This window comes from Drosophila arizonae, chromosome 3 (assembly GCF_054131065.1).
Source record: "Drosophila arizonae isolate 15081-1271.41 chromosome 3, UAZ_ARI_1.0, whole genome shotgun sequence".
Lineage (NCBI taxonomy): Eukaryota > Metazoa > Arthropoda > Insecta > Diptera > Drosophilidae > Drosophila > Drosophila arizonae.
In genome coordinates this window covers 20,182,570-20,210,417 of record NC_142923.1, presented here as the reverse complement: position 1 = coordinate 20,210,417, position 27,848 = coordinate 20,182,570, and the positions used below count along the sequence as shown (strand labels likewise).

General features: G+C 38.0%; 1 protein-coding gene across 1 annotated transcript in view; it reads left to right on the top strand.

Annotated features, from left to right (window-relative positions):
- nAChRalpha5 (nicotinic Acetylcholine Receptor alpha5) overlaps positions 1–27,848 on the top strand; it is a 79,413-nt gene that overhangs the window by 34,799 nt on the left and 16,766 nt on the right. Inside the window, exons 3-4 of the mRNA XM_089465977.1 lie at positions 1,491–3,166; positions 13,333–13,472. Of these exons, the coding sequence (XP_089322103.1) occupies positions 2,266–3,166; positions 13,333–13,472 (1,041 nt within the window). The 5' untranslated portion in view covers positions 1,491–2,265. The remainder of the gene's footprint in view (positions 1–1,490; positions 3,167–13,332; positions 13,473–27,848) is intronic.

The window sequence follows — 27,848 nt, the reverse complement described above, 5'->3', positions numbered from 1 at the left end:
GTCCCGCACATGTCCATCAACGTCAACGTCAACGTCAACGTCACCGTCGCCCCAACGCCCCAACGCCCAAAAACTCCTGGCGAAACCCATTTGGAAAGTTTAGCATTTGCATTTGTTGTGAGGCTCAAACTGCAGCTGCAACTGCTATATTTGGTCATTTGGTTGCAAAAGACATACACACACAGGATATGCCAGGCGCCCAGGATGCACTTGTGCATTTATTGTTTTGCATACGCATTATTTATGCGAGCCACAGACCAAAAGGCTGCTTGCCATGCAGCATTAAGTAGGCCTGTCTGCCAGGCCTGACCAGCATGTCAAACAACGACCTCTATTTTCCTCTCTCTCTCCGTCTCTCTCTCTCTCTCTCACTCCCTGTCTCTCTTGTCGAAGTTGCAGCAGCAGCTGCACAAATTCCAACCAAGCGATTAGCATGCAAAATGTTTTGGCTTTATTGTTTTAGGCAAACTAATTAGTTTTGAACTGTAATTGAAACTGAAAATCTTGCAACAACGCCCTTCGATGTCTCCTCGTCGCAATTGTTGCCACTGCCACTGCCACAATTGAAACGATTTTCATTAGTTTAGCTCTACAAAGCTGCGCTGCATGTGTTCATTTAGCTTTGACATTCTACACAATGCGCTCCACATTTAGTGCACAAAATCTATTTGAAATGCGCTCAATGCAATTGTTAGCCTAAATGAGATATTAATGATATCTATAGATGTCTACATATCCAGGTATATATTCAAGTCAAAAACATACAAGGCTGCCCCAATTTGTTCACATAATTGATTTAAAGTCTTCTGGTCTCTAGCTCAAAGCCTGAAATATCTTCGTTAGCCTAATACATATTTATCCAGAGGCAGGCATTTTGCATTGTATCTGATGGAAATTTGACATAATAACTTTATCAAATGCTTGCAAGTAACTTTGTAGTTTTGGAAACTCAAGAGCAAGCTGTTGAAAATACTTGAATAATGAATACAATTATTATGCAGGTCAACGGGATTCAATGTGCATAAATTATTTTGCTCATCAAGTTAAGAATTGATTCAAGTGCTAATGCGGAAAGGATACACCGATATCAGAATTACATTTCAGATTTCAGAATCCTTCGCGAAGTGTTTTCTGAATTTTTATTAATTTTCTCGTTTAGCATGTATAGCAATATCTCTCTTCATTATAACTCTTTCAACATTTATTCTACTTCTACTACGACTACTTATATTTTTACTGTTACTACTAATACTACAGCTATTATTACTACAACTATTTTTACGGCTTTTACTACTATTATTATTATTATTATTATTATTTTTTTACTTTTGCTTTATATATTTATATATTTGATAGCTTCACATAATTGATAATATTCATATTTATTTATAATATATAAAAATAAATAATTATATTTTTATTACATACATATATATATTTTTTTTTAAATGCTTATTATATAATCTACTTTCTTTTCCTTCTCTTTGCAGGCCCGTCTTGCCACAGCAATAAAGAGCAACAGCAACAATAGCAAAGAGCTACAAAGCACTGCCATCTAAAAACTGCAATTGCAACAATTACAAATACAAATACAACAAGAAACCCGACAACAACAGCAACAGCAACTAACAATTCAATTGCGCAATATATAAAGACATATATAGATATATATTTAAAAAATATACTAGAAATACTAGAGAAAAAAGAAAATTTTACAAACTCAACAGCTGCGTACACTTGAGAATATGATATAAAATAATAATTTACAAGACGCTTAAACACGGAAAAAATGCACTAAACAAAAAACAGCAAATAAAAAGGAAGAAAAGAAAAGCAAAGAAAAGCCGAAGCTGAAGTGGAAAAACTTTAACTGTAAGAGAATAACCAAACACACACAGAGACTCTTTGGGTTGTAAAGACAAACAAAGAAAGCAAAGTTGGAAAAAAGAAGAAGACAAAGAAGAAAAACAACAACACAACAACAATATAATAATATTGCAAACAATAAAGCATATACTCGCCATATATTGAAAGAGAAGAGCAGAAAGAAGAAAAAAGCAAGTTGGGAGATTTTTTGTAAAATTAAGAGTTATTAAGCAGCAACAGAAAAAAGAAAATAGAGCTAGAGACAATGTAAGCCAGCAAGAAGGAAACGAAACTGACAGAGCCAAAGGAGTAGAGGAATAAAGCAGGAGAGAGACGGAGAGAGAAAGAGGATTAAAGTAAAATATACGCGCCTCGTCAACAGCAAACACCGAAGAGACTATGAAAAATGCGCAACTGAAGCTGAGTGAAGTTGATGATGAAGAGCTGTGGCTGCAGCAGCAGCAGCAGCAGCAGAAACAGCAGCAGCAACAGCAGCAGCAACAGCAACTAGCTTTTAGATTAGCACACAACAACAACAGCAACAGCAACAACCAACTTACTCAACAGCAACTAAAGAGCTTAAGTACAAAACACCATAGTAACAGCAACGGCAACAACAACAACAACAACAGCGGCAGCAGCAGCAGCAGCATCACCACAGCATTAGCAACAACAAAAAAACAGCATGTAGTTTTATATAATGCAAGAGCTTTGCAGGAGCAACAGCAACAGCAACAGCTAGACAGCAACATGTTGTCGGCGGCCAAAGGCGGCAGCAATCAAGCAACATACCCAAACATAAGACTGTGCGCACGCAAGCGGCAAAGATTACGTCGGCGGCGAAAAAGAAAACAACTAACAACACCAGCAACAGCAGCAACAACACTCAGCAATAGCAACAGCAACGGCAACAGCAACAGCAATCAAAGCAGCAACAGTGAGAGCAACAGCATCAATTCATTTCATGGCCTGTGGCCAATTAGCGTTGGCATAGCATTGCAACTGTTGCTGCCAGCGTTGAGATTGTGGCAAATGCAGCTGCAGCTGCAACAGCGTGCAGCAATATTGCTACGAGCGTTTGCTGGCACAACCACCGCCATTATTTCCTATCTAGTGCAGCTGCTAAGCAATTGCAGACGTAGCAGCAGCAACAGCACAAGCGCCAGCAGCAGTAGCAGCAACAGCAGCAGCAACAACAACAGCAGCAGTAGCAACAGTTGCAGCGGTACACATCTAATCAACGGACTAAATAAACACTCATGGATATTTTTACTGATATATTTGAATTTATCTGCTAAAGGTAAGTGAGACTCAACAACAATTAAACACTTAACAATAATCTTAGACAAGTGCAAGCACTTGTGCTACAACAACAACAGCAACGGCAGCAACAACATTGCCTCTTTAGTGTGTTTTGTTGGTGTCGCAACCACTTGGCAACAACTGTTGCCGCACAAGCTGTCATATTGTTTAGCTGCATGCCAGCAACAGCAACAACAACAGCGGCGGCGGCAACTTCATAATGCACGCCGGCAACATATTGTCACTTTGACACATAAAACCACTCAAGGGTGGGCGCAATCTCATCTGTTTCTCTCTCCTTACTTTTATTTTATTTATTTTTTTTTTGTGTGTTCCGTGGGGGCGTTTGTTAGTTGTGACATTTACGACAGCTTCAAGTGAAGCATGCCGGCAACAACAACAGCAGCAGCTGAAAGAGGCCCGACCTCAGTCTCAGAGACAACCTCAGTCGCAGCCGCAGCCTCCTCGGTCGCCTGGCTGTCTATGGCACTTGAAAGCGTCTGCGCCTAGGGCTGAATTTTCCTTTTTTTTTTACTGCTGCCGGTTTTGTTGTTGTTGCTGTTGCCACACAAAGACAGCAGTTGAGCGGTTGCCACCTGAATGAATTGTGTAGACAGTTTAAAACGCTCAAAAGTATGCTCGGTATAAATATAATCCTCAAACAAAAGGTAAACGAAGCGCTTGGGAATTTAAAATTAATTGTGAGTGTATTGCGGGGAAAGAAGAGGAAGAATGGAAGAGTTACTATATCCAGAATTTTCAGAAAACAAATTTATTTAGGGTAAATCAATTTTAACACTAAAAATATGTGCAAATTAAATCGAATATAAAGAGAAATATTTCGATAGATAATGAGCAAGATATATAAGAAGAGGCAGAGAGATGGGCAGAGAAAGTGAGATAGAGAGGAAGAGTTTGAAAGGCGTAGGAAATAAAATATAATATGTGAGGTCCAATATTCTTTTTAATCGATTACCTGGAAGCGAAAGTAGTTATCGATTATTTGATATGTGTATGCTTTATAGGTGGCTCTAAAGGAAAAAGTCGAGGTTTCATGGATTAAGCTCTTCATTTTGATCAAATATATATATAATTTCTTTTGAAAGGTCCTCCCTCTACCTTTCACACGAATTTTATCAAAATAATGATACGCTAAATTTCTATTTTATATAGAACTTCATAGTTTCCAAAATAAATATAAAACAGTACTTACCATAAGATTTAAATGTAATTTTAGGTAAGATTGGAAAACTCTCTCTGCATGTCAGATATCACCCTTTCCTATTTTAGATGTATACATAAATAAAATAGCCAAGTAATTTAGCTGGTGGACAAAAACGTATTATGTTTCACTTTATGAAATACCCACAAAGTAAATCAAATTGAAAATATGCAAATATTTTCTGCTCGGCTGCTTGTTCGCAGTTTATGTTGCACAGTGTTGTGTGTGACGCTTAGCTGCAACAATTTAGCATGACACCAAATACTTTTAGCAAATATTTTACCATGCCAGAGAGAGAGAGAGAGAGAGACAGAGAGAGAGGCAGAGCGAGAGAGGGAGGGAGGGTGGGGGATAGCTCCACCAGAGATGCCTTTGGCTTTTCCATTTGCATTTTGCGTTGCAAATTTTCGTGTGCAGTTTGGCAAAAATCCTTTTTAATGGGTTTTACTACATTTTTTTTTTGTTTTGTTAGCAGCTTAGAAATTCTGTGCGCTGACAACAATAATTTTAATGTAGGCGGAGGCGGCTAGGCTGACAGGCATAGCAGCAGGGGCAGAGGCAGCAGCAGGAGAGGCAGCTGCAGCAGCTTATTGGTTGCCTGCCGGCTTCCAGCTGCCTGCCACTTACATATATTGAGCTTATTAATGGGCACAGTGCGGCTTAGGTGTTGTTGAGCAGCGGCGCAGGGGCATGCAGCAATGGCACAGTGTAGCTCAGTGTGTGTGTGTGTGTGTTGATTTGTGCCCAGGCGGAATAAGTCGTTGAGCTTTGCGTGTCGCGGCTGTTGCCAGCTATGAAAACACTTATATGATATATGCACACACACACATTTGTGTGCATGTGTGTGTATGTGTGAGTGTATTGTAAACGTCTTTGGCTCTGCAGTCAAAGTAGCTGTTGTGTCTGTCTGTTTTGGTGCCCACAGTTCATGTTTCATGCAGCAGCAGCAGCAGCAACTGTCGCTGTCCATGTGCGTGTGTGCATGTTTATGATTTTATGGCAGCACTTCCGTTTCCGTTATGCCATATTGTGCGGCCATATGTGTGAGTCTCTCTGCCGCTCTCTCTTCCTCTTCCTCTGCCTCTGCCTCTCCCTCTTCCTCTTTCGCCCTTTCTCTGTGTGCGTGTATGCCCCTTGGCATACGATAATCAGATTTAAACTTTGCGCTACGTCAACGTCGCTGCATATGCAGAACTGTTTGTCGACATGTGTGTGTGTGTATGTGTGTTTGTGCGGCAGCTGCCCTATGACATCGTTCATACGCCCCGTTGGCCAGCCAAGTGGCACTGTTATGACGTTTATTGCTACGGAAAGCTTTTTGGCATGCTTCAAGACTTCAACAACGATGCGAAACCTCAAGACTTTCAGACTTTCTGACTTCTTCCTCTTTCGCTTGGCCATTTGACAGCCAAATAAAAGCGACCAAGTTGATTTTAATAACTTCTATTTGGCTTGTTGTTTTTGTTGCCACTCACTAACGAGCTGCAGCAGAAAATGTGACGCAGAGAAAGAGATGGCTAGAGAGGCAGAGTCTAAAAGTATAAGCAAATTGCAGGCTTAAAAAAGTGTATGTATGTAGATGTATGTATATAAAGAAAGTTAAGAAATACTTAAACATGTCACATGTGTGACATGTGGGTGGAAAGGGTTTGACAGCAGAAAGAAATGTTGGAAAATAAACGGCACTGAGGCATGTGGATAATTTAATAATTGATAGAGAGCAAGACGAGAAGAAGCATTTATGAGGTTGGAGAAAATTATTGATTGTCGCCTTGAAAAAATATGTTGCATAATCTATAATAAGATAAATATTATTTATTATACAAGCTGATGGAACTTGTATTGAAATATAAAGAAATTTAAATATAAATATAAATTTTTTTAAAATATGTAATGCTTAAAGTTTTTATATTGCCTTTAATATTATTTGAAGAATAATTTATGTTATTATTTATTGTGTGTAAAATATCACAGCAAATAAAATGTGCACCTCGGCTTAATCCGCATTGATTGACCATAGCTTCCAAATAATAGTTGACTTTTTGATATTTTACGCTATGCTCCCAATCTCAGAAGTTGCCTTCGGTTTTGTTCGTTATTGTTTTCTTTGTAGAGTCTCGAATTTAACTATTCGTGTGACGCTCATTCAACGAATATCGTTTATAGAGTGATGTGATTCGTTCTCAATTCACGTAAGATATTAAAGTGTTCAGCGAACACCGCCTTCGTATACATACCAATACATACACGAAAAACTTTTTCTTAACCCAAGCAGATAATCGAAGAAAAACCAGAGCGAAAAAAAAACAAAGAAAAAAGCTCGATGAAGAACCGAATCCATCGATTGCTCTCTGATTTCTTTTTTTTTTTTTTTTGCAGAGTATGAGAAATCCGCTATTCTTCTAATTATAAACATGCTGCCAGCTAACATTCTTCAAGCCATTTTTAACTCTCTCTTACATTAGTCCTTCATACATATATTATACATTAGGCTACATATACATAAGCATATGCATAGACATATTTATATACACAATTCTTATGTATTTCAACTGTCATTCGGCTGTTAGCTCTATCAATCTATATGCGCCTACGTCTCATCTTCGGTTTCCTTTATATGTCATATGCTTTTTTCCATCTTTTTTTTCTTTCTTTCCATCATTAGCTAAAGGCTTACACAAGAAAGAAAAACAGAATATCATGCAAGCCTTTAACATCTGCACACTCACTCACATGTGTGTATATATAGGCCCATCGTGCTGCACAAATAACTTACACACACCAGCATACATGCCTGAGTCTCTCCCTTAGTTGCTATACAATGAAAGCGCAACATTTTTTATTTTTGCTGCTGTGCTGAAATCAATCATCAAATATGATAGCATTCATAATTTGAATAGTGGACGTAGGCGTTTGATTGATGGGCCAGGCCACGCCCCGGATGTCAGACGGCCTCCACTCAACGCTAAACGGTATTTGCTGACACGCCTACCCACCGCCCTATTCGATTTGTAACATTTTTTTTTCTGTTGAGTTTGGCTGCGACTCAGGTATCATTTATAGGGATAAGAAGAAGAAGAAGGAGAAGAAGAAGAAGATAAAGAAAACACACAGAGAGCTAGTCATAAGCAATTAAATACTCTAGTCTTTTTGCTGCTGTATTCAATTAGGGTGCAGCTCTGTGTGTGTGTGTGTGTGAGTGTGTGTGCTTGGGGTTATCCTAGGCTGTCTGTTGAAATTTTTATTGCATAAATTAAGCTTTGAATGGTTAAGCGTCACCTTGGCGCTATTAAAATGCTCAGCATCCAGTTGGCTCTCAGTCGTTCTCTCTCTCTTTCTCTGTTTTTATTTATATCCTTCTCCCTCCCTCTCTCACTTAGTCTTTTTCTCTGTGCATTGCGCTCGAACCCATTAGCAGGTGTCGCTGTCCTGCTGTGCTCAGCATTGCTTTTAGCCACATGGCTGCTCAGACAGGCCATCAAGTCTAACGAGTCGCGCGCTGTGACCTCTCACCCGGCTGCCCCCCACCGTCATCTGATGCTCGCCTCCACATTCCCCTTAACCTTTGGCTCACTCCTTTTGTATCGGTTTTTAGTAGCTTAAGTGGTTTGGCGCCGCGTCAGTTTTCATTTCGCTTTCAATTTTTAATATCGACAGACAGCGGGAGTGCCAAATGGCGGAACTGTTAGCTCTTTGTGAGAGTACCCTCAACGGATGGAGTTTATTGACTTTAGGATGAAATGTCTAATGTATGAAATGGACATTGAGTATATATTTTGAGAAGCAGCAGAACAAGTTGTCCACTTATTGTTGATCATTCAACAGTTTCATAAGTTGAATCTAGCTTTTTAGGCTTCAATTGGTTGTCTAGGTGAATTAAGTCTGTATTTTTTTAAGATTAGCAAGTTCACATTTCGATATATACCAAATGTTTTATATCTATAAATCATTTATTTACTAATAAAAACGATTATTCAAGAATAAAGTCTTTAAAATTCGTTTTCCCTAAAAAAATCATTAAATAAATTAAAATAAATTTGCTTGCGTTACAATTTGAACAGCTTTGTAGTTACTCACTAATATTTGATATAAAATAATATGAATATTTTATATTATTAAATTATATATAAATTTCATATTAAATATTAAGATATATGCTATTTTTTGATGCTGATATAGAATATATAAAGCTATACGCTATAGAGCATTTAAAGTGCTCCTTATCAGCTCTTATCTGGGCAGCTTTTGTTGCTGTTGTTTTTATTATTGCTTGCTGTGGTAGGCGGGCTGCACTTTGTAACCAATTTTGTTGTGTTTGTTTTGCCTTTTATTTTTTATTTTTTTTTTTTTTGCTGCGCATTAAATTGGCTTGTGCTTTGCGGTCGTGGGCCAGGCTAGGCTAGAGTCGAGTCGGCTCAACTGACTTGGGCTCATCGTAGAGCTTCAGGCATTGGACCATATTCCGGGCGCAGCTGTTGCAGCGTTTTTTTTTTTTGTTTTGTCTCTTGTTGTTGTTGTTGTTATTGTTACGCTGTGGCTCTCTGTGGCAACGCTGGCTTTGTGAAATAGCAATTACTTTTTCATGCTTCACTGCAATAAAATTGCAATTTTATGCGGCCAGCCGCCAAACAAGCGAAGCCTCCCAAAGACGGCAACAACAACGGCCAGCTGAACGGAAGTGCAGCCATTGAAAAGGCATTTCAAAATGGCCGCAATTTATGGCGGCAACAGTCGCTGCCAAATGTTAAGGCCACAAAACAGGCCATGACTAGAGCATTTAACTGTCATGTGGAGTCATTAAAGGGCGTCAAGTGTATAAGCATCAAGCGAATAAATATTTGTACGTGCGATGCACTCCAGCAATGTTAAGACGTTGATATTCGAATAAAATTGGGCTTGAAGCTACATTTCAGTTGAATTGAAAGCGTGGCATGGAAAGCCAAACAGAATTCTATGGGTATTATGCTGAAAAACTCTTTAAAAGAAAAGTAGAAGAATTTCTATTGAATGAGTTTTGTGAAAGTCTTTACTAGAGAAGAGTAAGTAGATATTTGTATGGAATTTTTGCTTTTATTTTGCTTTAGTTAAGTAGTTACATATATCTGTATAGTATGTACATATTACAAATTTTTTTAGATGGTTTTTTATACGATTTTTATTGAAGACTCAAATGGGTAGGTAAACATAAATCTAGAAAGTTCTCTAGCTTTCACTAAAACGAAACATTTATCAATCTGCATACAATATTAAACTTGTTCAATTATTTAAACGAAAAATGCCAAACGAGCATACGGATATTTATAGCTAAATATAGTTATCAATTTTTAATTGAAAAGAAATTAATGTTTTATTTAATGCTATAATTAACAGGGATTTTTTAAATCCAATTTGAGATCAGATTATGTTCAAAGTAGGCAGAACTTAAGAATTACAATATTCATAGTTCTACTATTGTCAAGAATTATCTTCTTGCAGTTTTTCAAAGCAGTCCACTTTAAGGAATTTTAATGGCGCAAATTTGGGTCAAGCTTTTGCTAAAGAAAAACTTTGAAATGTCTGTAATTGTTTCTCACATTTCAAATACCATTTATCTTGCTCAACGATTTGCTTTTGAAATTCAATTTAAATTTGACTAAAACTAAAATATTGCCAAATAGTTTTCCAACTTGAGCGGAGACTCATGCTCTCGGTGCTCTTTTTCGTCTTACTTTCAATTTAAAGAAACGCCAAATTACATTCAGGCATCCGTCTGCATATTCATTAGTTGCGCTTCCTGTTGAAAATGCGCTGCCCGAAAAAGTATGCTACGCTTTTTTATGCCCAGCTGCAATGCAAATAAAAAGCAGCAGCAGCGACTCAGCTGTGTAAGAGTAGATTTTAAATATACAATGCGCTTTTATCCTGTTGCGCTGCTCTGCTTTGCTTTCTCACTCACTCATCTTCTCTCCCTCTCTGTTTGTTTTATTATTACATTCATTTTGACACTTCATCAGACGTTGGCCCTGTTTATAATTTTTTTTTTCTGCTTCTGCTGCTGCAGCTGCTGCCTGTTTGCTTTGTGTTCTGATGTCAATGCTTTGCCTTAAAGGCTTAGCTGCCCCGCCCACGTCCACGTCCAACGCCAACGCCAACCGCGCCCGCCTCCACCATTGTCAGGCTGTGCGCTCGTTAGCTGCGACGCTTGCGGGCGCTGCGTTTTGTTTAAGAATTTTTTAATTTTAAATGCAAAGCAAAACAGGCACGTAAAGAGAATGCAATATGCAAACGTGCTACAAGCTGAGAATGTAAAAAAAAAAAAAAAAAACAACCAAGACTTTTACCCATTTTCCGAGCCAGGCCTGGCAAAAGACTAAAATGCGTATTAAATCTAAGAAAAAACACGCAAAAACAAACAAAAAACTAACTGAAATTTATGTGCATAATTTCGTTAGGTGTTCATTTTGTATGTAAATCGTGCGCAATTACATTTGGTGTAAGGGAAGGACGTTGGTTAGTTTTACATAAAAATACAGTGATTTTAAGGGGTAGTTTAATTAAGCAACGATTAATAGAGAAGGATATACGCTTAAAATAGTTCTTAAAAAAAATATATATATATAAAAACAAGATTTATTTTGAAATCACTCGATCGAATAAATCAATCAAATCGAAAAGCTACAAAATATTGAACTAAAATTTAAATATATATTTGTATTAAATAATAATTTGAGATATACTAAGAATTTATGCGTTGAAAGTATTGTATACTGACTATATTTTGTATATTTATTTTTAATAAATGTTGTCTCGCTGCCTGTCAAATATATATACATATGTATACTCATATATCGTACATACATATGTAGACTAATTATAGCCATGCAGCAGAGTTAACAATGTGTTCGAGCTACAATCGTCGGCTTAGTAACGTCAACTCGATGCAGTGAGAGACCGAGACATACACACAAAACTTTATTTAACTCAACGAAACGGTGGGAGAACAGCTCAGAGCGTAAAAAACGAACATCAATCGTGAACGAGTTCGTTGAAGAATTGATGCAATCGTTTGCTCTCGGGCCTTTTCCTCAGAGTAGGAGTAAAGCACTTAATTGCAGACATCGACAGGTCATCAGTTACTTGTCAGCTCTTTCTATACAAATGTAAATCCCCTAAACCTCTAAGCGGGGTGCTGATTTTTGGGTCTAACAGCTGGAATAAATAAGGCATTATTAAAGTAGTTTAAATAATTAAAATTACAAATAATTATAGAGAAATAACTTAAAGGCTTGTTTTTAGAATAACTAACTAAATAGATTTGGCATAAATATAATAGTGTTATACAAGTAATATTAGTTTTAGCAATTATTTATGCTTGTAGTTTCCCATTAAAATGCAATTTTATCAAATTCGCAATAAAAAACCAAAAATAATCGCTACTTGAATACCGAAATTGAATTTTAATTAATTTTATAGCAAACAGCTCAGCCAATAGCTAACTGCCCCCATTCATGGTGTCATACTCGAAAACGTTTTCATTTCGCAGCTGCATTATAATCGAGTGCAATTAAAATGCAGCTCCTGCCTCTGCTCACTCTCGGCCCCAATCTATTTCTCTCTCTCTCTCTCTCTCTCTCTCTCTCCCGCTGGCATTGTAATCAATATGCCATTATCAAACTTGAAGTTGGCTGCTGGCGGGTGCTTCCTGCTGCTGGCACCTACCTCATGAAAATCCATCACAGAGCCAGGGGCAGAGTATTAACACAGTCTGTTGCTACTGCCACGCCCACTGGCCCAGAAGCTCGCATAGAGATTGTGGGTGGGCGCCACAAGTGGCAATCATTAAAAATGAATTCTCAAGCAAGCGCAGCCGCAATTTTCGCTGCACTTGCCTCGTGCCACAAATCCGACACTGAATGCTACTTAGTGGCATGAAATTCCCATTGTGCGCTGTGTGGCATGCCGCACACAAAAAAGTGAAGAGATGAGACTGTGGAGGAGGAGGAGGAGAAAGAGCATAAGGCAACTTGTGATCCAAAAACTGCAAAGAACTCTTAAGAAATTATCAAATTGAGATGCAGAAAGGGCTAGAGTGAGATAGAGAGAGAGATAGCTAGAAAGAGAGATACTGAGTGAGTGGGTAAGTGAGGCAGCCAATTTTTAGTTGTTCTTGCTCGTTTTCAGTTGCATGCATAAATAATTCGACGATAACGATGGCAGACAAATAACGGAGCACAAGAGTCTTTGTCCTCTCTCTCTCTCTGTATGTGCTTGTGTGTGTGTGTGCGAGTGCGTGCGTGCGTGTATGTTTGTCAGAGCCAATTTATTATCGCCAAGAAGGCGAGCAGTCGTCCAAGCAAAAGCAGCAGCAGAAGGCAACCAAGAAAATTTGTATGTTAAAAACTTTGTGGCTCAATAAAAGTTTGCCTTTGTTAAGCGCAAGCCAGAACAATAGAGAGACAACTGAGCTTGAGAGGCGGGCTGCAGCTTGTAGGACAGAGACATATGGCAAATACAAAAATAAAACGGGGAGAGGAAAAAAAAAGACACAGAAAGCGCAAAACTTTCATTCAGTGCCGCCCGCATGCAAACACTGGAACGGAACAGGCATCGAATCAGCTTGTGAACCAAGTTGCATCGACCGAAAACCAGAAACTCGTAAACTTTTACATATCAATAAATTTCAGATACCCCCCACAGTCCTCCCTGCCCCGTGTCCGCTTTGACCTATCACCGTCTCACACAAAACTATATCTTGTTCCATTTGCCGCACGAATTATTGATGTTGATTTGCGGTGCTATTGTGAGCTGGCAAACGGCAAATGGCAAACACATGCAGCTATATATGCAGCTAGCCTCTGGCCACACCCCCTTTTATGGAATTTTGTTCTTTTCTTGATCAATTTTGCTGTTGCTTTGTGAAAACTAATTTTCATCTTTGTCATTGTCTTTCTCTCTATTTGCAGTTTGCTTAGCAGGATATCATGAAAAGAGACTGTTACATGATCTATTGGATCCTTATAATACACTAGAACGTCCGGTTCTCAACGAGTCGGACCCGTTACAATTAAGCTTTGGTTTAACTTTAATGCAAATTATCGATGTGGTAAGTACTAAACATTTTATTGATATACATATGTAATATAATATATAAAATATAATAATAATGATAAAATAACAAAATAAAGCACATAAAATTACGATAATAATAAACCAAAATTTTTAATACCAATTAAGTATTAAATGTGATACGGCAGATATTCGAAAAAAAAACGAATATATATTATTAAAAATATATTAATTATATTATAAATTGAGTTTAGATTTTAATTAGCTGAATGGTTTGAGTTTTAGTGATCTCAATCGATATATTTAGATATTTAGATTTTATCATTCTGTACTTGATAAATATGCAGGGCTAAAGTAAATATGGCATACATTTTTTAAGAGTCTATTCAATTATTTAAATAATTTATTTATATAAATAAAAAAAAAATAATAATTTAAATTAATTAGAATAAAAAAAAAAACATAAGATAGATAGAATTGCATTTCCTTCGCCTTAATATTTTTACTGCTATTGCATTTCATATATTATAAAGAGTTGCCGAAAATTAGTGATACTATAAAATATGCAATATAAAACTTTTTTGTTATATTTTTAAAATCTAAAACTTTATTCAAACTATAGATAAATATTTTTCATAGTTGCATTAAAGATGAATTCAAATTGTCTACGCCCTTTAAACAATTTCGGAAATTTCATAATGTCACCTAAGATGCTTTCGTATTGTGTATAAATTCTGCTCGCTATATGAAACTTAAATTCCTGTAACTTTTTCAAATTTATATTCCCAAGCACAACGTACAAAATTTCCGCATATTCCTTTCTTTTCCTATGCAAGGAGCATGTCAACCTATTTAACACGGAGTTCTAAGCGCTTTACCATTTCCATTAAAAATTGATTAGTCACGCTCAAACTGCATCCATTTTCCGCTGCTTTGCATTTAAGCGGGCAACTTTAAAGTGAAAGTTGTAGAAGAAGAAGAAGAAAAAAAAAACGAAGGTGACAAAAGCTGATGACACCATTTTGTGAGCTGTGCATGAAAAGTGAATTGCCAAGAAAGTGAAATTTTAATTATTTGCCTATGTGTAGGTGTGTGCAGGTGTGTGTGTATGTGTGTGTGTGTTCCCTGAATGACAGCTTGGCTTGAGCTCTCGGGCTGGCTGACTGGCCTGGATGTAGACAGGACGCACACATCCTGCCAGGCCGCCTGCCAGGCGAGTGTCGAGCAAATTACATGCAACGTCATGTGGCATGTGGCATGTGGCATTTGGCTCATTCGCACCTTTCGCTAAAGGTGGGCGAGAGTAAAGTGCTGGAGTGAGTGCGAGCGAGTGTGAGCGTGTGTTAGACATGTTGCATGCTGCATTCATTGGGGCAAAGTTTCTGTTGCGTAGAGGGCAGCCAAAGGTGGCTTTCATTTGTACCAACATATATCAAGTCGGGTGCTAGGCGTTTGCTTTTGTTAGTGAGACAACCTCAATTCATATTAGATTCTCTATAGTGTAAGTCTGTGTGTGAGTGTGTGTTGTTTGTTGCCTGTCTGCCTGCCTGCTTCGCAGTGTCCCAGGCAAAGTTGGGATTCAAACTAAAAATGGAGCGCACAAACAAAAGACACTGCGCCTGAAAGCCACACAGTCAAAAAGGGGGTGTGGCACGCAGGAGTGCAGTGGAGAGCAGCGAGAGTAATGGCAGCAGTTGGGCTTGCACTGGGATAGCTGCTGCTCGAGGCATAAAAATAGGCCTACAACTGCGCATTCACTGGCGCGCGCTAAAAGTCACACACAGAGCGAAGAAAAAACTGCTGCAAAGCATTCACAATCCACACACACACACACACACACACACACATGTGGCATGTAAATAAAATGAATAAATAAAATTGTGCACATGTGTTGTGTTCACACCTGCCGCTAAAATACACACGCATACACTCTCACACACATAAAAGTTGCGAGCCCAAATGAAGTGCGAGCTGCGCGCTGCGAGTTGCGATATTTCGTTTCGTTGCTGCTGCAAAATGAAGTTGAAAACAAATGCGGCACAATGCTTTGGCCACTGGCTGGTTATACCCTGTAATAGTGTAGGATGTGGATATGAGAAGTGCAAGGGCAAATATGTAATTATGTGAGAGAATTGTAATAATTGAATAAATATTTTTTTTTAGAAAATATAAAAAATTATATTGTCTGACTGATGACAATCGCAGAAATTCATACAAGTACTGAGCATCATTCCTCATGAATGTGAAATGTTTTCTACAGGTCATCGGCCAGTTGTTCACACAGTAAGAAAGTTTCCTCTTCTGATTCTTCGCTGCTTTTCAGTTGTTACTCAAAAATTGCTGGCAGTAAAAACTGCAGCACGCACACACTCCAGCAGCAGCAGCAGCAGCAGCAACAACAACAATAACAACAACAGCAATTACAGTCGCTGTGCCAGGCATAAAAATGCGAAAATCGGGTCATTTTGTTACAGTGGAGCTGGAGCTGGAGCTGGGGGTGTTAACACAGCCATCAGTTACCCTGTAAAACAGCACGGGACCAGAACAGTGCAACAAGAACGGTTGTTGCTGTTGCTGCTGTTGTTGCTGCTGCTGCTGCTACTCCTGTTTCATCGTAAAGTTTATGTTCTGTGCAAAGTGTCAGCGCGTCAAGTCGAAGTATGTGTGCACCTGACTGACTGAGTGACGGACTGACTGGCTGACTGGCTGACTGGGAGTCTCTGTTGCCAGCGAGCGGTGCTTAAAGTTTTTATTCAAGGCATAAGTTGCGAATTGCTTAGGTGTGGCAAATGCCATTGTGCTGCTGCTGCTGCTGCTATTGCTGCTGCACGATGTTGCATGTAAATCTTGCTGCTTATGTGCCGCAATTAACGCCAGCAATCAATGTGGCAAACTTCTCAAATGCGCCCATAAACGATTCAAGTATTAACACTTGGCATATCAATTTATATAAAACATGATTCTTGTTCCAACTGACTGTCAAAGTCAGAAGTAGGAGCGATAATGTGCAAATTTATAAGTGAGGTAGGAATTTACAGCTGATGAGGTGTGTGAGTGTGTGTGTGTGTGTGTGTGTGTGTGTGCGTAAGAAGGTGTCATTATACTTGGGCTTGAAATACTTTTATTGACAACATTTGGCACTACATTGACTACAATTTAATGCTTTGCTTAATATATTTTATATTTTCATATAGTATATCTTATTTTATATGACTGGGCATATCATATAATTTGATTCAAGATTTACAAGTACATATATATCTTTTTCTTCTTTATAAAAAAAAATGGAGTATGCTTTCGTTAGTATAAAAGTTATTACATTAATCTATTCGTTTAATATAAGAGCCTATAAAAAGAGATTCGTTCAGACTTGTATATCTTCCAAATCTATATCCAGATGATTGATTTGGCAAACCTTTATATTAATTAATTCGCTTCAACTTTAATCCTAAATCTAACTAAAGATGAAATATTGAAGCTTAGCTAAAAGAAATTATATATAATAAATTAATAACGATTCATAGCTTTAATAATGGCATATATCTCGCAAGTTTTCTTCACGTCCGCCTGCTCTCTCTATGGAGATAATCAGATAGTAACTGTAGAATCATTTTGTACATTTTTAGTCACTATTTAATTATCTTATACTTATACTTATATCATCTTAGATAATAACTGTTTTACTTTTATATACATGCAAATTTAATGAGAGATAGCTATATTTAGTTATATTGTCTAAGTCTTATATACCAGCTCCTAGCTATGCAACTTTACTTGAATATATATATATACATATATTTTACATTTTAAATCTATATCATATATAACTCCTACAATATTCTCATATTCTATAGCACATAAATCTTTTCTATTTCTGACCAATTCTCGCTGTCTGCAGCCAAAATAATTTAAAATTTTGCTATTTACACTTGAGCGTAATATTTATGCACTTTTCATTCCAACTCTCTCTCTCCCTCTCTCTCTCTTCCTCTCTCTCTCCCTCTCTCTCTCTCCTTCTCTCTCTCCCTTCTACTGCTTAGCAAATGCCTCTATCGTTTTCAATTTTTTTCGGCTCCTGCAACGCTTTAACATGCTCCCCAGGGATATTGAGGCGTTTGACACTAGCAATATTTTAAGTGTTAACTGCATTCGCAGCTGCATTTGCATATTTTACGTGCACGCTGCTGGATGCCACGGTTGCCTGGGCAACAGTTAGGGGCGGCCTTTTTGGGGGGTGTGTGGGTGGGTGTAACGGGGTATTCGGGGCTGGTCTCAAAGCAATTTGAAGATTTAACACCTGACAGCTGCCTCAGCTGGTGCTCCTGCTGCTGCCGCTGCTGTTGGCAGCTAGTGCTGGTGGGCGTGGCAAGGCCAACGTAAAGGCCAAGCGTCGTTGTCCCCAGAGCAGTTGCAATTCAATTTAAAGCACAAAAAACTGCCACACACACAGGAGAGAGAGAGAGAGCGAAATCGAGAGAATGAAGTATAGAGATTGAGAGAGATAGCCGAGTGTGGGTAACTGTAAAGCATCATCAATTCAGCTGCTTATCAGCGAGACAGTCAACGTCTCTTATCTGTCAAGTTGCCAAGTGATTAAGCTTTAAGGATGCCAACGCAAGCTGTTTAACTGAGCGTGCCCAACAATGGAGCTAGCTGGCTTTTGGTGGCGCTGGTGTTGGGGACTTTGGAGTTGGGTTGGGGGAGGAAGGGGTCATGCTCCTGCTCAAGGATAGCCGCGATTATCTTCTATGCTATCTACTATGCATTTTTATTGCCTGTGATTTATACGGGCGCCAGAGCACATGTCATAATTGCGCCCCTGGGAGGTCAACTGTAAAAAGGACACGGGCATGCGGCAAAGCCAAATGCAGCAACAATCCAGAACAACAGAGCAAAACAAAGCGAAAACGGAAAGCGAATCCTGCTTTAAGTCCTGTTTGTTGCACTGCATGTGTCTGTGTGTGTGTATATGTGTGTGTGTGTGTCTTTGTAACACTCTCTGTGCGGCATTGCTGAAAATTGCATTTGAATAAGTCACAATTTATGCGTCGGATTGTGCTACAAATGTTGCAGCTCAGCATAATGCTGGAGTTGAGAGCGTGTCACGAGCCACGTGACACGTGACACTTACATAAGTGATAGGCATCAGCTGGAGAGATAATGTTTTTGGCAGATCTATTATAGTTAAAGAAAGCTTCTGTAGGGATTTTATTATTGCTATATGATATAATAATAACTAAAAAAAAAAAATTTTTTAAAATATTCAACTCCAATTAAATTTAAAGGCAAAATATACTACTAGGAGCTTTCGCTAAAATGCAACTCCCATAAAATTTTCCTTAAAAGTTGCTTTCATTTCTAACAATTTTCTGCTAAAGAGTCAGAGCAGTTGAGTCTTTACATAGATCATTTATGTTTAGCTTACACATAACATTTGATGCTCTGTTCGTGAAATTAGCTGAGAAGAAATCATATTCACTTGCTCTCGATCTAAACAAAAGACTTCGGTTCATTTCGTTTTTATTTTCCTTTGAGCGCCTTGAGTTGAACTGTTCTTGTGACGATCTTTTAGCGAATATCATTTAAGGGGAGATACGATTGATGTTCGCACCATGGGTCTGTGAGTAAGCAAATAGCTTAAAGAGTCAATGCAAACGAAGACATATACAATAAAATATGCAGTGTACTTGCACTTTTGTGTTTCACGAGCTCAACCATTGCTGGCTTACAAATACATACAAAAAAGTCTTAGCTTCGTTTAACTCAACCGTTTTATTTGCAGACTTGCAGTTATGTGCATGTTAGAATTTTAAGCTATGCTCTTTTGTTTATCAAAAGTCGTTTCTAAAAGTCTGCATCCATAACTCTAGTTTCGAAAGTCAGGAAAGCGAAAGTTTTTGAGTATTTTCAGTACTCTAAAAATCGTCCTAAAAATACTCTGCTTAAGAGTCCGTCGATATATGCTAAACTTTGTAACTCAATCTACCCTTCAATGTTTTTCCTTCATGCAAGTCTGCTAGGCAGACTGTCTTGGCAGGTCTGGTACTCGAAATTTTACAAAAGAGAACATTAAAGTCTGTCTTTGAAAGTGAAACTTTGAAATCTGTGTGTTAAAATTTATTTATCTACCAACATTTCTCATAGTCTGTATGTGAAAATCAACCTTTGACAGTCAGTTTACTTCTAGAAGTCCTAGACAGTTTCTGAAACTCTACATCTACTAAATATCTCTCGGAAATTCGCGCTCTAAAAGTCATCGGATCCCAAAAACTCAATCAAGCAGTGTATCTAGAGAGTGTTCTTTTTGAATTAGTAAGTCTCTCCAAAAAGTCAGCTAAGTCTATCTCTGATGAAAAACTATCTCTGTCATTGACAGAAGGAAAAGGGAAGAAATTGACTGCACCCATATGCTAGTCAACTCGGAACCCTGCCTGATGTGGTGTTGAATGCATTCATCAAATTGCCATCTCTAATTCCAGCATTCGCTCGCATCCACAGTCAGTGGCACAAGCGCCTAACGAGCTGTGCACACAATGCTAAGGCAACGTCGCGTCGCAGCGCTGCACAGCGCAGCTGCCCTGAAAAGTGTGCTATGTATTTTATGCAGCACACCTTTGTTTACCTGTTTCTCAAATTAGAATGTTATCATGTTGCAGTTTGTTTACAACTGGCTCCTGCTGGCTTCCTGCTGCCATTACAGTTATAGCATCGGTGCACTAGCTGTCTCTCGTCCTGTCCATTTGCCATGTTCGCCTAATTCCATACTGGCGTCAATTTGGTCTTCGTTTTCGTTTGCTGCTAACAGTTGTGTGTATATATGTGTGTGTGTGTGAGTGTGGCTCAAAGGTGCCAAACAGATTCTTTGGCAAGCGCTCCCACCATACATGCATTTCATCAACTTAAACGGGACACCTCACAAACACATACGCACACACATATATATATATATATATATGCTTGGCATAGTTTTCAACATTTTTCAATGCATTTGGCTTTGGGTTTCATGTGCTGCTTCCACTGCTGCAGTCACTTTCCCTTTGATTGATGTTGTTGCATGTGCGAATGACTGCAGCTCGAGTGTTCCCATCTCTCTATATACATACATATGTACACATATATATCTCATATGTGTGCATGTGCATTTTACAATTTGAAAGGCGAAAAAATGTGACACACACATACACACACACACGCATTCTCATATATGCTCATGTCCAGAGCATTGCTCAATGGCCTTTCCGAGTGTTTTGCTTATATCGTCCCAAATTGGGACAACACTTTGACAGCCAAAGACACAGCTCCCCTTCAAATGATCTTAACTCGACTTGAGCCTAAGCAAAAAATCTACTCAGGAAAAACATGTAATGGAAGGCTAGAACAAGTTGGAGTATAACAGCTCTTCTCTTACATCGATTTTATATCCTTTTTTTATTTAAAGACAGAAAAATCAAAGTTCAAGACAGATGATTGCAGTTGAAGCCTTAGAGAAAGCAAGTTCCTAAGGTCTTTAGTTTTTATTTATGATCTGCCTGCTCGACTGCGCAAGAGTTCGGTTGAGACGTTCGCTCATCTTTGTGAGTGACTTTCCATGGTTATGACCAGAGTCTGTGAGCAAGTGATAAGCATATATTCTAAGAAATATACTGAAATATTTTTTTTTTTTTTAATTTTTTTTTTTTTTATATTGAAGAGGAAAATCTGCACATCAATTTTCTAATTTTACAAAACATTGCATTTAATTAATTTAAAGCCAAGTCCCCTTTTATGTATAACCTGAAATAACAGCAGTTTAATAAATATGATACCGATGATTCTATAATAATTTGAAATGTAATAATTGTTTCACCCAGCCACTTGCTCTACTCTCAACATTATCTTCGAGCTGATAAGAGATTTAAATTTTTAAGTGATATTTCTATAAAGATTGCCCTTTCTCGCCTTTTATGCGCGCTCATTTTCATAACATATTAAAGCCAAACTGGGCTATGTATATGTGTTTCTGTGTGCGTGTGTGTGTTTTTAGCTGTTGATCAAACTGAACTGACTCTCCTAAGATGAGGATAAGAAGAAACAAACTGAACGGAGTTTATTGAGTGTAAATGCTCGTACGACGGCTGCCTTAAAAAATGCGAAACTGTATATGTAGGACAGATCACAATTGTCTCTTTAGAGCAAGCCAATAAATAGTATACTTAATTACTGCTGACTTGTATATGAACAGATATATTACATACATATTGTAGCGGACAGCACAACAGCTCATAGTTAGAATAAATCAAACATTGAATGTCTTAATTTGGTTTAATTTGACTCAGTCACAACTTAACAATCTCTGTAATCTAATAATAATCTAAGTCAAATTATTTAAAACTCTTTCTTCTAAAATCCGCAATAATCTAAGACAAGCTAGTCAAACTCTTTCACTAAAATCAGCAGCAATCCTAAGCAGCGTCAACAAATGGCGCATTGAGTCTAAATTTCAGATTGTAAAACTTAATTGATTTGCTGATAAACGCTCGAGCTCATTATTTTCGCTCTCTAGTTAATGACATTTCGCTGTTTTGGCGCTGATTCGCTTCTAACGGCTTGGCAGACGCGGCCAAGGAAAGCGTAAGATATATAGTTTGGCTGCAAATCCTGCCAACAAATGGCTGTAATTGTCATTGAAGCCAGTGGGGCATTCGGGCCAAGGCGCATTTGGTTTTAGCCCGGCTGCGAATTGATGAGCTTTATGGGCCACAATGGCATTTTTGGTTTAGCAGCTAAGCCAGCGATACATTACGTAAACACTTCACTGTGGAAGTCAAGTCGAGTCCTTGAAAAAAGCACTGCCAAACTGGGCTATGTATATGTATTTGTGTGTGAGTGTGTGTGTGTGTGTGTGTGTGTGTGTTTTTAGCTGTTGATAAAAGCGCAATTTAATTAACTGTACCCGAAAGATACAAAGCCCAAATACAGATACACAGATACAGATACAGAGATACACACAGCAGCGCACTTTGCATTGCCTTTTGTCTTTGTTGTCGCTCGATATCGAGCTTATAACGTATATACATATATAATATATGTACATATATTCCTTAATATATATGTATATATATATTTATATATTATATACATTTTATGCACATATATTTCTTGGCATATAATATGTGTGCCGCGCTGTAAATATTTGCCGGCAGCTGTCATTTTGATAATGGAGTTTCGAATGTTTGCTATTCATGCTCATAAACACATGTTGGTAGACCGCCCTGCCACGCCCTAGCCCGAGCCTCAAGCACTCAGCCCATACACTGAATGCTCCCATCTCCATATCGCCTTGCCTCATGCCCCGCTTCCCATCCCTCTTCACCGTCTCTTTCTCAGCCATGCTCCATACGCATTCGCATTTTCTTGCCAGCTCCTCTACTAGGCAACTGTGTTTGCCTTCGATGAGAGCAGGCTTACATCGGCTCAAACACACACAGACAAAGGCATGCACACATACACACTCGCTCGCTTGCTGTTCCCTTTTAAAATATGCAAAAGGGCCATGCCTTTGCCAGTCGCCCACGCTTCGATTTAATTGCATTTTAAAAGCGCACGTAGCACGCCAGAAAAGTTCTTTTGCTCTCATATTTTCTATTAATTTTTACCTGCACAAAATACACACGTGTTTGCATTGAAAATCGATTTTAAAAACAACTTTCATAATTATATTGTTTTTAATAAATTATATAGCGCATATAAATAAATTTGTGTAATGATAATATATATTGTTTGACATGAGAAATTTAATATTTAAGTAAAAACAAAAACTTAACTTAAATTATAAATGCAGCTTTACAGGGCAAACATTTAAGAATGGAGCTAATTAACAGGCATTATAGCTTGCTAATATAATATTATAATATATAATATTAAAAGTTTAAAGAACAATTGATATAATAGTTAGTTGACTATTTCTTGAAAATATTTATATATGTATTTATATAGCGGATACTTATGTTAGATAAAGGCAAGCAATCTTTTCTTACATCTTTGCTCCACACAAAAAAAAATTATCTTTTGAATAGACTCGCATTTAAGCTTAGTTTTATTCAGGCATCATATAACTAATTCCAGATTCAACAATTATTCAGTCTTCAATCTTATTCAACACTTAATCAGCTACTTCTAATTCAACTATACCTTAAATGTGGCCTATTCACTGAATAGTCAGCCACTATTCCCATCGGTGCCTGCCTTTATGGGGCAACACCTGATGTAACTATTTTTGTTGTAAAAGTCAAATAAATACATTAAGTGCAGCTGCGGTAAATGCGGAATGACAAATGAAAGAGGGCAATAAGCGCAACACCCAAGAAAATGCGGGCAAAAAACGGAACTTAAGACCAAATGAAAAGCAACAGAATGAAGTAGAAACAAAAAATACAATAAAATGAAGGCAAAAACGAAACGTAAAGAGCAACAAGAAAAACAACTCCCGGGCGCATTAATTAAAAGGCGCAGACAAAGCGAGGCGCAGATTAATTGGCGTCAATGAGCAGCAGACAAACGGAAAGAAAGAGAGAGCAGGAAAAACACACAGAGAGAGAGAGAGAGAGATAGAGAGTGGGGAGGGGGCAGAAAAGTAGTGCGAGCGAGAGATAAGACGAGCCAATGACAAGGACGAAAAGTGATTAAGTAGAGAGCAAGGCGCCTAGGGGAGTCAAGGGGGGGGGGGGGGGGGGGGGTATATCAACGGATATCAGCGAAAATGAGTAATGAACTCGAGCAAGTAGCAAGGCGTTACACTTGCCTTTTTTCAGTGCACGGGATAATAAGAAACTAGGCTCGACTGTGCGTGTGCCCGCCTGTGCCTCTGTGTGTGTGTGTGTGGCTGTGTGCGTGGGGAATGCGCGCCGCGCTTTATGCTACATATTTTTTATTCGCTGCTTTTAAATTCCCCGAACGCGTCGCGAGTCAATGAACTGCTGCAGTTGGAGTGTCTGCGTGTGCATGTGTGTGTGTGTGTGTATGGAATATATGCAAATTATAAGCCCAGCCAAAAACTTGTCTTCTGGGCAGTGAATGTGGCAGCGGGTAGTGTGGGCGAGGAGGCGTGGCAAAGCCAACTTGCCTGTGTAATAATTTTGCCGTTTGCTGTTGCTGTTATTTTATTTTTTTTTCGCCGCTCATTTCAAATTCAACAACTGCCACAGCGAAAGAACGCAGTGTGAATAAGAAGAGAATAGTCATAGAGCGTGCAAGCGAGAGAGAAGCAGTGGAAGACAGAGAGATATAGCGAGCGAGCGAGCGAGTGGCATGCATACGCTGGTGCTTTTTGAATGGAAATAAGCCTCGTTTATGTTACGTCTGTTGCTCGATGCTCGCGTCTACACTACACTACAAACACACACACATACACGTAAAAAAAGAAATGGCAGCACACTATGTGCCTATACGACTGCGCCACTCTCATGCTCCCACTCTCTCCGTCAACTGTCTGCTGTTTTGCATGCATGCAATAACAACAGCAACAACAACAACAACAACAGCAGCAATAGCAACAAAGGCAACTGCAGAGGCCACCGAAGGCGACGACAAATAAGCGCCACAATTTCTGTGGCTAACATTTTCGCATGCGTCTGGCTTTTTGCCTCCGCCACGCCTCTGTGCCCACATTTTTATTTTAATTAAACTTGAAGCAGAAATTTTCTTTTTGCTTCTTCTGCTTTTATTTCTTAACATACATTTTTCTGCACAATTTTTTATTCATTTTCTGTGCTCCGTTTTCCTTTTTTTTTTCTTTTTTTTTTTGGCTTTTTACTCGCATTCAGCTTTATAATTGTGTTGAAAGTTCTGCAAATGAACATGTGCATGCAAATAGAAATTTCGAGTTGGGAGTGTGTGTACGTGTGTGTGTGTGGTGTCTAGAGAATGCTTTGAAACTTAACCAAATAATTGGTGTTAGCTGCGAGCAGGAAGTTGCCATTTGGCCAAATGAGTTGTGGCATTCATTCTATTAGATAATGAGTTTCGCAAAAATACGTGGAGTGAAAAATAATACTACTATTTCGCAAAGCTCTGAAATGCTATGAGATATAATCAAAATTAATTTTTAAAATAGTTTCAGTTTAAGGTTAAGAAGAAATAAAAACAACTGTATTTATAGGCAACGTTTGCAATTTTATGGTTTTGTTACTTTTATTTTAAGTTTTAAAAAATAGTTGAACCAAAGGAAAATTCTGTTATTTAATATTTCTGTTTAGATTATGCCGTAGCATATAATTAAATTTTATTTCAATTATTTTATATGCTGAGTTTAAGAAAATTAAATAAACTCAGGGATAATTCTATTATTTATCAAAGTTTGCATTTAATTTTTGTGAGGAATATAACTTTATTTAATATAAACTTAAATTGAATATTGAACTATATATGAATGATAACATTAATTGAATTATTTGACTTTTTTAATTCAATTAATTTTTCATATTTAATTATTTTATTTTTTATTTTATTTATTTATTTATTTATTTATTTATTTTTTTAATTAAATAAATTGCAACACAAAGGAAATATTATTGAATTATTACTTTGCTTAGTCTGCCAAAAACTTCCTTCCATTGCTTCATGCATAATAATATCATCAAAACGAAATTTCTGCCATAAATAAAAGTTCTTATAAGCTTCGTTGGAATAAAGTTTTCCAGCTTAAGTAAAAAATCAAAATGAATTGCTTCAAACTCCCGCAACACTTGCAGCTAAATACAAAAAAAGTAATAAAACGGTAAATGTTTGGGCCAATCTATACAAAAGGCAATAACAATTTGCGCTAAGCACCGCCAAAATGCGCGACTGCAACAATCTGGTAAATTGAGCCACCAAAAGGCGAATAATGCGACTGGCCACGCCACCACGCCCCCTTGGACCAACACATCCCGATGTGCAGCATGCAGTGTAGCACAGTAATAACCCACTAACCGGAACGCACAAAAACCAATTTTCTGTTGTAATTTGTTGAAAAACGAAATTTGATTAGGTTGACGCTGGACACACACAAACAAACATTCACATATACACACACACACACACACATACGTATCCACCCCGGGGAGCAGGAAGCATAACGTACTTTGCGGTTCTGCTAGTGTGGGGTATATAAGTGAAATGGAAGCTGTACTCAAGTGCAATAATGTTATGGCAATATTGAGAGAGAGATAGCTACATATATATTGAGAGGGAGGAGGAAGAGGGAGAGAGAGAGAGAGAGCGAACGAACTGCAGCTGTTGTTGCGTTTGTTATGACCGCAATATTACGTGTCCTGTGCACACTTCTTGCAGCATCCTGAATTTTGTTTTTATTTTTTTGTTTTTTTTTTTTTTTTTGTTTTATTTGCAAGCAGTTTTTTCCGTGATACAACTTGGATACTTTGAGATACTTCGCAAATACAGTAAATTTGTTGCTCGTTATATATGTGATTTTATTTATGTAATACTTGAGGTAGTTTTTGATAATATTTATATATGTAAATAAATTTCGAATATATTATATACTGCAGTACAGTCCCGATAATTCGAAATGGCAAGATCTGTTTTTTTTTTTTCGATCTACACAGAAATTCAAATTATCGATAATTATTGAGAACAAGCTTCTTTTTCGATTTTCGATTTAGCAGCATACGAATTATCGAGACTCGACTGTATTTATCATTCGTATATCTATCTCTCTTTATCTGTTTTGTCTTCTTTTAAGTTTTTATTTCTCCTTATCTATCTTTGACAGATGAACATGGCGATGCCATGATATGAAAACAGATGTAGAGACATGCCGTTTGATTGATAGACTGGCATATGGATAGATAAATATATTGATAACTGATAAACTCACAGTGAGACAAACAGATGAAAAGATAAGAATAAAAAAAAGATGAATTGGCAGGCATAGGATAGAGAATAATAGAGGAACTAAGATAAATGCTTTAGATCGATTGACAGACAGATAGGCTGACACGTAAACAGACAGTCAGGTTAGCCAAGGCAGGCGTAGACACATCTATATAAGCATACATATAAAGACACTCACAGATTGTCTGCCATACAGAGAGTAACAAAAACAGTGAACACATTCTAATATCAATTCTGTCTTGCGCTTTCTATCAAAGCCCAAAATATTATTAGAGAATCAGTTATGCCGCTCTGTCTTCAGCTTTTGCTGCAGGCCATTGCACAATCGTAATATACTCCCCTTTATGCTTACTCCGAGCCCTGCTCAATACATATTGATGACTGCAGCTTGGACACGCCCCTTAGGCAGCTGCAGGACCTCTTTTTTGGCCTGGCCTGGTGCTACACAGCTGTGCCCTGGGCTGGCCTTTCTTGCCCAGGCTTGACTTTCCGTGGCCATTGCTCCATTTCATTTTACCGCATTTCTGTCGCAATTTTGTGC